The 11589-nt window shown below is 39.6% G+C and overlaps 1 protein-coding gene and 1 pseudogene across 1 annotated transcript in view; one reads left to right on the top strand and one right to left on the bottom strand.

The window, feature by feature from the left end:
• The window catches only part of LOC141443763 (probable multidrug resistance-associated protein lethal(2)03659), a 12942-nt gene that overhangs the window by 1124 nt on the left and 229 nt on the right, over window positions 1–11589 (top strand). The window contains exons 2-5 of the mRNA XM_074109111.1: window positions 1136–1286; window positions 2072–2181; window positions 9722–9848; window positions 10818–10927. Coding sequence (XP_073965212.1) covers window positions 1136–1286; window positions 2072–2181; window positions 9722–9848; window positions 10818–10927 — 498 coding nt within the window. The remainder of the gene's footprint in view (window positions 1–1135; window positions 1287–2071; window positions 2182–9721; window positions 9849–10817; window positions 10928–11589) is intronic.
• LOC141443701 (uncharacterized) lies at window positions 6631–8558 on the bottom strand (annotated as a pseudogene).

Genomic DNA, 11589 nt, shown 5'->3' with positions numbered 1-11589 from the left:
CAAACTAAGCAAAGCTGTACTATGGTTACTAGGCAACGGATAAACATACTTATATAGATAATGGGCCAATCAACAATTTTACCGACACTTTGGCCGTCTCCTGCGTTAACCAAAATTGTCTCTGGCGTTACCAAAAAAATCGTACTTCCAACAAGAATATTTCACGGTTTTAATGGTTTGAACTTACGTAGGATGGCATGTATTCATGTACACCATCTATTAAATTTACAGAAAAAAACATTATTGCTTACAAAAATCTGCAATTGTTTGAAAATGTCGCGGACAGATTAGTGTCGGTAAAAAAGTTTATTGAGCACAAATACGTACTTAATACATATTAAACATCCAAGACCCAAAATTATCTTCAGTCAATAAAGACGCGTATACATATTTTTTAAACTTGGAACCGTATCGATCTTTTGGTAGTATGACTGTATAATATTTGTATCGCATTGTAATTTTTCCGAGCCGTGTGGCCGAGTGGTCCGACCTATGGCCTCTCAAGCAGAGGATCCGTTGGTTTCAAACCCCGGCTCGCACCTCTTGAGTTTTTCCAAATTGCGAAATTACATTTGAAATATACCACGAGCTTTACGGTGAAAAAAAAATGAAGGAAGCAATACGGTATTTGACTGTTTTGTATATGTTTTATAAATTAAAACTACACAATGCCTGTTATCGAATAGAGAAACAATTCTTAAGGTACCTTTACAAATAACAAAGTTATAAACGTTTGAAATTCAAGATTAGACAGAGAAAGACATACTGGCATGTGACGTCATACGCCAGTAGCGCCATACTTGCTGCATAGAGAAAAGCGTTTGAAAAAGAGACAGGTGTATAGATTTTTCAAAAAATCACTATAAATCCAATTTTCAACCGATTTAAGTTTTCTCTTCGCTAAACATTGTCTGTATATCTATATTTTCATAATAATATTAAGATATGGCAAATTCAGGAGTTGTCAAATACCGTATTCAATGGTGTGTGTGAAGTTCCCAATCCGCAGTGGGCCCGCGTGGGAACTACGGCCCAAGCCCTCTCATTCTGAGAGAAGGCCTGTGCCCAGCAGTGGGACGTGTATAGGCTGGGATGATGATGATGATGGTGAGTGTATTGTTATGTTTGTCCACAGTTCTTCCTGGAGGTAGTATCCATTCTCATAGTGGTATGTTTGGTGAACTGGTGGCTCCTCCTGCCCACTGCCTTCGTCGCGTGCCTCCTGTTCCTGATGCGGGGCCTGTTCCTCAGCACCAGTCGGGAGCTCAAGAGGATCGAGGCCATAGGTGAGTCGACGCTCCGCCCGGCGGAGCTCCTGTTCCTTGCTATAATGATTTGTGTAAACTTAGCTCCAAAGAATCTTCCGGTTGATTTTATTTTTTCTTTACAAGCAACACGTGGTACTATTACATATACAGGGTGATTCCGGGGTCATGAGCCGGAGTGAAAGGGGTGATGGGGAGATTCACACTGAGCAACTTTTACTATGGGACCAGCCACGAAATGGCAAAAAAAAACTGCTATTCCATACATTTCGGATAGTTAGCGATCAATTATCTCTTGATTAGATGTTTTTTTTTCGCGATTTCGGGCTGGTCCCATAGTAAAAGTTGCTCAGTGTGAATCTCCCCATCACCCCTTTCACTCCTGCCGATAAACCCGGAATCACCCAGTATATGCAAAAAGTTAGTTTATAACCTACTTTTTATCTCGATATTCCTACGAGATAGGGATAAAATCTCGAAATAACAACCGCTCGGCTTAAAGTCATGAAATTTGGTATATTGCTGGGCCTCTGGAATAAAACATAGGCCACTTTTTAGCCCGATATTATCATGGGTAAGTATGTGGGTGGATAAAATCTTGAAATTTCATTCGCTGGGTTTGGAGTCTTGTTATTTTGGACAGTTGTTCTTAACACAGCCTCCATGAACACCACGATATAAATTTATGGAAATTACCAGGGGAATTTTGTGAAATCCCGGAATTTCAATTCCATCTAACTACCAGATCGAATAGTTAACGCGTGCGAAGCCGTGGGTAAACTCTAGTTTAACTATATCCTTTGCAGCACGCAGCCAGTCTTTAAACCACGCGACGGCCACGGTGTCTGGTCTAACAACTATACGGTCGACGCGCGCCGCGCCCGTCATCATTGCGCGGGAGTTCGACAAACTACAGGTGTGTATGCCATAAGCGTAAGTAAATTAAATTTAATCATCATCATCATCAGCCCGAAGACGTCCACTGCTGGACAAAGGCCTCCCCCTTAGAACGCCACAATGAACGACAACTCGCCACTTGCATCCACCGGTTTCCCGCTACTCTCACGATGTCGTCAGTCCACCTGGTGGGAGGCCTGCCAACGCTTCGTCTTCCGGTTCGTGGTCGCCACTCGAGAGACTTTTCTCCCCCAACGGTTATCTATTCTTCGAGCGATGTGGCCTGCCCATTGCCCTTCAATTTGCATATTTTTCCAGCTATGTCAGTGACTTTAGTTCTTCGACGAATTTCCGTATTCCGAATTCTATCGCGCAAAGAAACTCCAAGCATAGCTCTCTCCATAGCTCGTTGCGTGACTTTGAGCCTCTCTAAGAGGAGGAAGGAGGAAGGAAATTTAATACATACATACATAATAATACATAATACATATTCGTTGCAAAATTACAGCTTTCTAGCAAAGCCGCGGACGGACGGACAGACATTGTTGTTCTATCAGACGACATTATTAATTTTCATTCAATTTTTATGGAATAATCGAGAAAATAACAAAAATGCAACGTTGCCAGCTCAGCAGGAATAAACGCTCTTAACTACAAAACTAAATAGCGGCTTGACAAGACATCTGTACTCCAAATTTCATTGATATACACCTTGTAGTTTTCGCAGTAAAATGCCTGTGACATACGGAGGACGGACAGACAGACAGACAGACATGGCGAAACTATAGGGGTTCCATTTTTGCAATTTTGGCTTCTGGAACTCCAAAAAGTGCTGCTTGAAAATTAGCATCCATGACAAAGATACACCAGATCAGGCATGCCCGGATTTTATCGTGGACTGTCTTTATGTCGACGTTGAAAAACGACGTCGTTTGGCCGTTGTACGTAACTTCGGTGATCGGTAGTACCTATATGCCATAACTATACTTGGTTTGGATAGGTGTTTAACTAAATGTAAACAAGCCAGCTGCCAAACTTGGTACTGTAGTGTGCACTCACACACTTCCACTCCATCCCTTTATATATAACTAGCTTTTGCCCGCGGTTTCGCCTTCTGCTCGGGAACTGTGCATTCTTCGAGATAAAAAGTAGCCTATAAACTATCTCTATGCCAAAAATCACGTCGATCCGTCGCTCCGTTTCGACGTGAGAGACGGACAAACATACATATAATCAAACACACACTCTTTCGCATTTAATAAATTAGTATATGTATGAACTCTTAAGCTTAAGCTCCCATTAATAACTACTCTGAACCGAGCTACACGTTTCCTTAACGCCCAACACCACAGCACATTCAAAGATTTTAAATATTTTATTTATCTATCATTGTAATAAAAACTAGACTAGTTTATTTCAATATAGAAATGTAAATGTTTAGATAGTTTAATGGGGGAATTTCAATGCTTAAGACGTTGTTTTGTTTACTTACCTATCCAAACCAAGTATAGTCCAACTTGGTTTTGTCATTGACAAATACAATGTAGAGTTTTACTTTAAGAAAACACCTTAGTTGGCGAGATAAAATATAATTCAATAAAACTCAAAGAAACACAATCTTAATTAAAATAACCAATCAACACGTCCTTTCGCACACACGTCTTACGTCTTTCTCCTCGACACTCATTCACTCCATCTCCCTCATTCGATCATCACATTCAATCAGTCATTCAGCATATCACTCATTCCTACAGCTCGGCCTTCCTGCTTGTGCCTGTCCTCGGGCACACCGTACCTAAAGTTACACAATGCAAAACATCTTTAAACAAACTTACCTATACTGAAAACAAAACTAAACCGTCATCCATCTAAATAATAAAACAAACTCTTAACAGTAACACCTAAGTAGACATCTCATCATAAACATCTCAACTCATCAATCAAAAAAAAAAAAAATTCGTTTGTGGGGCAGTCAGTCGAATACTTTTCGTGAAACCGAAAAACATAAGAAATAAAAACTCTACCTTATGCAGTGCAGCATAACGTCTTTTGACTGACCCGCAGTTCATTGACCCCTAGGCCACGGCTTCATGTAATCAGCTGACGTAGAAGTACGAGTGGGTCCTTCTGTCGAACTGTCTGCCTTCTCTACGTCGTACCGGTCCTTGCCCGTCACGGCTGTCACGCGGTAGGGTCCCAGAAATTTAGGTTTCAATTTCAAACATGTACCAAACTGCGTCCTCATGATAGCCACACGATCTCCAACATGATACAATGTGCTAACTTTGCGTCGTTTATTGTAGTTACGTCTATTTTCTTCTTGCACCTTCAATATCTGCGCCTTCGCTGAACATCGTAGCTGCTCTCGGTTACAGATATAAGCATCTCGTTCCTCTTGCAATAACATATCGTATATTTCAATATCTTCCTTTGTTCGCATTTTCGTTCCAAACATCAGTTCAAATGGTGTCGTATCGATACTTCTTTGATACGTGCTATTAAGAGCTGTCTGCAGTCTCGCAACATGCTTATACCACAGTCCTGGATCTGAAATGCACAGCTTCGTCAATACTGATACCAAAATGCGATGGATTCTTTCAACTTGTCCGTTTCCTCTTGGAATTCCAGTCGTAATAAGCGTATGTTGAATATTCTCCGTCTGACAATATTCCTTAAACTCGTTGCTCGTAAACGCAGCTCCTCGATCTGTAATAAGTCTATAAGGATTACCAAAAGCCTGTTGATGTATCCTTAGCTTGTCCAATGTCTCTTTCGCCGTTGTACTCTTAGTTGGGAATACCCAAACAAACTTCGTGAATGCGTCAACAATCGTAAGTATATAGTTATACTGCTTCTTTGTTTCAGATAAAGGTCCAATATGATCGCAATGTAGTGTGTGCAATGGAATACTGCCCTTATCAATGCAATGAAGAAAACCTTCTTGTTTTCCACTCTTCTTAGTCGCCAGCAGACATGGAATGCATGTGACCATAAACTCGTCTATCTTCTTATGTAAATCTTGTATGTGATAATCTCTACTAATTAACTCCACCATCTTCTTTTTTCAAAATGTCCATTCTCATGTACTCTTTTTATGATATCACCTTCCATTCCCTGTGGAATGACTAATTGCAGTCCTTTGTAGAGTATATCATTCTGCATACAGTAATCCATGTATGGTTTTTCTTTCAAAATTTCTCGAATCGCCCTTAAGCCACAATCTAGTTCTTGAGCTTTCTTGATCTGCTCATGGAATTCTCTGGTAACTACTCCGACATATCTACTCAAAGCATCAACATGTTTCATCTGCGATCCTGTACGATGTACTATTTCATAGTCGTACTCCTGTAGTACTAATACCCATCGAGCTACTCGGGTAGTTAAATCTTTTTTCCTCAGCGTCATCTCAAAAGCCTGGCAATCAGTAATAATTTAAATTTTAGTCCGTATAAATAATGTCTAAATTTCTTCACTCCTTCAATTATTGCTAAAGCCTCAAGCTCGTAACTCGTGTACTTCTGTTCTGCGTCATTAGTCTTCCTGCTCATATAATACACTGGGTGCATATGGTTGTCATCTGGACATCGTTGAAGTAAAATAGCAGCTACTGCGTACATCGATGCATCCGTGTGCAATTCTGTGTACAAACATGGGTCAAAAATTCTTAATACAGGCTTACTTATCAGTTCCTTCTTCAACATGTTAAACGCTGCTTTCTGAGGTTCACCAAATGTAAAATCAACATCTTTCTTAAGCAATTCTGTTAAAGGTCGTGCAATAAGAGCAAAGTTTTGGATAAACTTCCTGAAGTACGATGCTAAACCAACAAATCCATGTAACTGCTTCACGTTAGTAGGTTGAGGAAATCTTACCACAGCATCTATCTTTTCTGGTGTTGGTTGCACAGTTCCGTCCTCCACAACATGACCAAGGTACTCCACCTTCCTTTGGATCAGTTGCGCCTTCTTCCAGTTAATCTCGAGTCCATACTGAGATGCTCTTACTAGTACTAACTTAAGTCGTTCAACGGCTTGTGTCTCGTCCTCTGCAATTATAATGACGTCATCAATAAAAATCAGAACAATTCCCATCTCAATCAAATCTCTGAAAATCGCATTAATAAATCTTGTGAACACCTTTGGACATACCGATAAACCAAACGGAGCCTTTAAAAATTCGTATTGCCCGTTATGTGTCACAAACGCAGTATATTTGACAGAGTCTTCGTGAACTGTCAAATGAAAATACCCATTCTTCAAATCAATTGTACTAAACACCCTTCCCTTTGCCAGCTTATCAATATGATCTCCTATGACTGGCAACGGATATTCGTCTTTCACCATCTTTTTGTTTATCTGTCGATAATCAACACAAATTCTAGTGCTACCATCCTTCTTCTTGACAAGCACCAATGGGCTAGCGTACTCGGAATAACTTACCCGAACCACCCCGTCTTCTAGCCATTGTTTCACCTGACGCTCAACCTCTTGTTGCTCGGCCAAGCCAGCCGTCGTGGTCGTTGCGCAACCGGGACGTCATCCTTCAATGTAATGCGCAACTGAACTGGAGCCTCTTTCGTCTTGTTAGGCCGATACGTCTCAACAACTTGTCTTACCTCCTCTTGTAACTCTGGATCCTTCATGTAACCTATAACATCGGAAACACAAAAACTACACATAAAGTTACGGTACCAATCATTACTAGACTTTAATAAAAGTACTCGACTGCCTTCCATAACAAACGTTACATTCTTTAAAAAATCTTGGCCTAAAATTACAGAAAACGGCATCACATTCCTAGGCACAATATGTAAAACTACGTCTTCGAAACATTGTTCATCTATAAAAATGTTTGTTTTGATAAAACCTAACGAATAAACACGCGTCGAACCAAGTCCACTCAAAGAAATCACGCTCTGTTCATATTTTGGCGCGTTCAAAGCTTGTAAACAGTCAATCGAAATTAATTATGTCACTTCCTGAGTCTATCAATGCACTAATACTTTTTCCAAATAAAATAATTTCTTTCATCGGTTTACGATTATACGTCGGCCGTCCGCCATCATCGTTGACATTGTTGTTGTCACTCATGTCATTCGCTACAGTCGTCTCCTGTGGCGCCGTCATTGCCGCCATCTTGACCGAACCGAATGAAGTCTCAGTCTCGTTCTGTCGTTCGCTCTTGTTCCCGTTCGGAATGTTGTTATTTCCCGTTGTATTCGAATTCTTTTGAACACACATGTGACTCGCCGCTGATCCGCCATTTTGCCTTTGGTGACTTTTACTTGTACCTGCCGTCGATGTACATTGTGATGAAATGTGACCAAATTCATTGCACCGGAAACATTTTAGTCCTTTAGGCTTGTGCGGGCACTCATTGGACATGTGGTTATTCTCTCCGCAACTGTAACACTTACTTTTCGGCTTGTTTCTAAATTCTTGGTTAGGCAAATTTGGGGTCTTCTTAGTTTTCAAATCTTCTTTAATCGTCTCGTAAATTTTGAATTTTTCTTTTAACTCAGAATATGTTGTCACTCCATATAACATCATTTTCTTCATTGGGTCGTCTCTTATACCGTCGATAATATATTTGATCGCGACATAATCGGGCATCTTCCCACGTTTACCCAGTTCTTTCATGATGAGCATATAGTCGATGCACGATTCGTCAGACTTCTTCACTCGTGAACTCATCATTTCGTGGATAGTCTTGCTGTCAATGGTATCAGGGAATTCTTTTAAAAGACTAGCTTTTAACTCATCCCACGTCTTGTACATCCTCTCAGCGCGTAACCATAGTGCCGCAGTACCTGTCAACGACCGCCTTGCCATGAGTAACTGCTGTACTGGCGTCCATCCAAACACCTCGGCATTGTCTTCCACGTCTTGGATCCACTTGGTCGCAGGATACGCCTTATCCTGGCCGGAGAACTTTGGAACCAGTTCCTCTGACAGATGTAACATGGCACCGCCCCTCGTGATGATGACATCGCTTCTTCAAAATAATCTTCAAAGTCTACTCGCCGACTGTTACGTCTTGTTTCTTTAGGCATTTTCTCGTCACAACTTGTATTTAAATCGTATTTTCGTCGTCTGGATTTTTCGTTTGACGTGAGCCGTCGTCGTCGTCTTTTGTTCTATGAACACGTCGTCGTCTGAAAAAATCCAGTTGGATCGCTGTGATCTCGGTCGAGCCCCCAAAAACTGTAGAGTTTTACTTTAAGAAAACACCTTAGTTGGCGAGATAAAATATAATTCAATAAAAACTCAAAAGAAACACAATCTTAATTAAAATAACCAAATCAAACACGTCCTTTCGCGCACACGTCTTACGTCTTTCTCCTCGACACTCATTCACTCCATCTCCCTCATTCGATCATCACATTCAATCAGTCATTCAGCATATCACTCATTCCTACATACAACTTTTATTCTTTAGTCACTCATTGGCTCATTAATTTATACTTTTTAAAACTTATTTAGCTTAAGATTGGTTTTTTTGGAATCTTTTGTATTTTTTATTCAATTCCAATATTTTTACTTTACGGTCATCCGTAAACCGAAATTGAAATACAAAACCTGAAATATAGATGCACAGAAAAAACAGAAAAATAAGACCATCACGTGGGAACGAAACCCAGGTCCTCGTAAATCCCGTACCGCGTGCTATACCGCTACATCACTGATGGTACCAATCAGTGATGACCATCAGTGGTGTAGCGGTAAATACCATCAGTGATGACGCAATCAGTGGTGAGCGGTATAGCACGCGTACGGATTACCGAGGACCTGGGTCGATTCCAGTGATGGTCCTTATTTTTCTGTTTTTTTTCTGTGCATCTAATATTTCAGTTTGTTATTTCATTTCTTATTTAGCTTAGTTTTGGTATTTGACAAATAACATTTTTATTCTTTCGTTCACTCATTCATTCATTCGTTTGTTGAATGTATACTTTTTAACGGTTCTAGCTTGTTTTTGTTATTGACAAACAAAACTTTTATTCTTTCGTTTACTCATTCATTCATTCGTTTGTTGAATGTATACTTTTAAACGGTTCTAGCTTGTTTTTGTAATTGACAAACAAAATTTTTATTCTTTCGTTCACTCATTCATTCATTCATTCATTCATTATAAAATTCAAATAAAACTGATACCTACTCGTTCATTATTTTATTCACTAATTCATTCATTCGTTCATTAACTCATCCCAGCCTATATACGTCCCACTGCTGGGCACAGGCCTCCTCTCAGAACAAGACGGCTTGGGCCATAGTTCCCACGCGAGCCCAGTGCGGATTGGGAACTTCACCCGCACCATTGCATTGCTTCGCAGGTTCGTGCAGGTTTCCTCACGATGTTTTCCTTCACCGCAAAGCTCGTAAATTTCAAATGTAAATCCGCACATGAATTTCGAAAAACCCAGAGGTGCGAGCCATGGGTTGAACCCACAACCCTCTGCGTGAGAGGCCATAGGTCAAACCACTCGGCCACCACGGCCTCATTAACTCAATCGCTCTAAATTTTACTTTTAAAATGATGTGGCCAGTATTTGCCCCCAGGATCTCCACAGCTCAGCGTGGACTTTGGTGCTGAACACGAACCGAGCGTTCGGCTTTTGGATGGACATGATCTGCTGCCTCTATCTGGCGTGCGTCACGTTTAGCTTCTTCTTCTTCGCCAGTGAAGGTAATAATAACAATACAATACTCGTGCATTACGATATTTGGCTGTTTTTTTTTAATTTAATTTATAGCTTTAAGCTTGACATTTCATTTTATCGAACGGAAAAACAATTTCTAAGTTACCTTTACATAGAACAGAGTTACAAAGGTTTTTAAATTCAAAATTAGACCTAGAAAGGCATATTTGCTTGTGTGTTGTTGTTGGTACACCTGAAAAGGTAGAGGGTTGGGTATCTGTTCTATGAAATTATCTAATCGTTTTTGATTTTCCTAATTGACTTTAAAAAAAACTATTTTTTTTATTTCCGAAGCCAACCAGTAGAACACCGTATAGGTTTAAAAAAAAACTTGTTCACTTCTCATGCTCGTAAAGTCGGTATTTAATATTATTTCATGCGAGAGTGGGATGGACAATGCGATGCGAGCTTCGATTTGCGAATTTTTTAAAAGCCCTACAGATATCACACAACGTCATTGATGTTTTTCGTATTCGATCGACATTCGTTACTTTACTCGTATTGTGATCGGATGTGTTCAGTGCGTTTTCATGCTGGATAATAGGCGCCATAAAATCACTTTTTACGCTCTAGTGCATAAAGTAAATCGCTGTAGTGCATAAAAAAAAGGTGCCAACAACCACAAACAAAAAAGTTTCTATGTATTGTATTTAATAATTTTTATTTTATGTAAAACTAACAAATTGATTAAATCAATCAAAATAAATCAATAAAACTAAATATTAATAATTATAATATAGCAATGCATGAAAAATTAAAGGTACCTAGTAAGTGAACAATTGTTTCCACTGTTGCTATTTCATATCCTCTCAATCGGAGTGAAAAGCATAGTGTAAAACTCTAGCATTAAAACCTATTTTCCCCTCGACGTGACGGAGAGGGTGGCTATATGAACGTCTCGGGTGAAATGGCTCGTTTTATGCTCTCGTTGTACAATCTACTGTTTTTTTTTTCAGACACGATCGGTGGCAACGTTGGTCTGGCCATAACGCAGGTGATCGGTTTGGTCGGCATGTGCCAGTACGGCATGCGGCAGACGGCAGAAGTCGAGAATCAGATGACATCGGTGAGTTCATAGGGTAAATCGCAATTACTGGCCACCTTTACCCATTAACAAGTTTTTGGTAAAAAAATGTATTTTTAAATACAAGATTTTTTTGCTTTTTTTACTTTTTGTCGACTTTACTTGCATTGTCACCCAAACTACATTTGTATATCAAATTTCAAGTCCATGGCATTAACCGTTGAAGAGTTTTGTCCTGTGGAGACGATCCTGGCCGGACCACCAGGATGTCACTATCAGATTATTGTATTATAACGCAATTTATTTATTTATTTACATACGTATGCTAAATTTTAAGTAATCCGACTACTGGAAGTTGGTCGAATTCAACTGCAAGATTTGATTGAAGATCTTAATAACAAACGGGGGATTACTATGTATGGGCAAAAAACTTTTCCCAAAGTTTCCAAAATATTTTACTCAAATTATCATTTGGCAAAAAATCATTTGCCAAAAAAAAGTTATAGCAATTTTACAGTTAATTTTTTTTTTCACTTTACTTAGTCATTCGTGTAGTGTGTGTAAGTCTTTTTACTTAGTCATGTTCATATTAACTACCAAGTATTATATAGTCAATTGTATCGTTTTGGCATAACGTACGTACTCTTCCCAAAATATCGCATGAAATAATAACCGTGGTAGCCTAGTGGTTTTGACCTATCGCC

The sequence above is a fragment of the Choristoneura fumiferana genome, chromosome 28 (assembly GCF_025370935.1).
Source record: "Choristoneura fumiferana chromosome 28, NRCan_CFum_1, whole genome shotgun sequence".
NCBI classification, from domain to species: Eukaryota; Metazoa; Arthropoda; class Insecta; order Lepidoptera; family Tortricidae; genus Choristoneura; species Choristoneura fumiferana.
The sequence above is the reverse complement of the archived record's forward strand: the minus strand, read 5'-3'. Positions and strand labels throughout refer to the sequence as shown.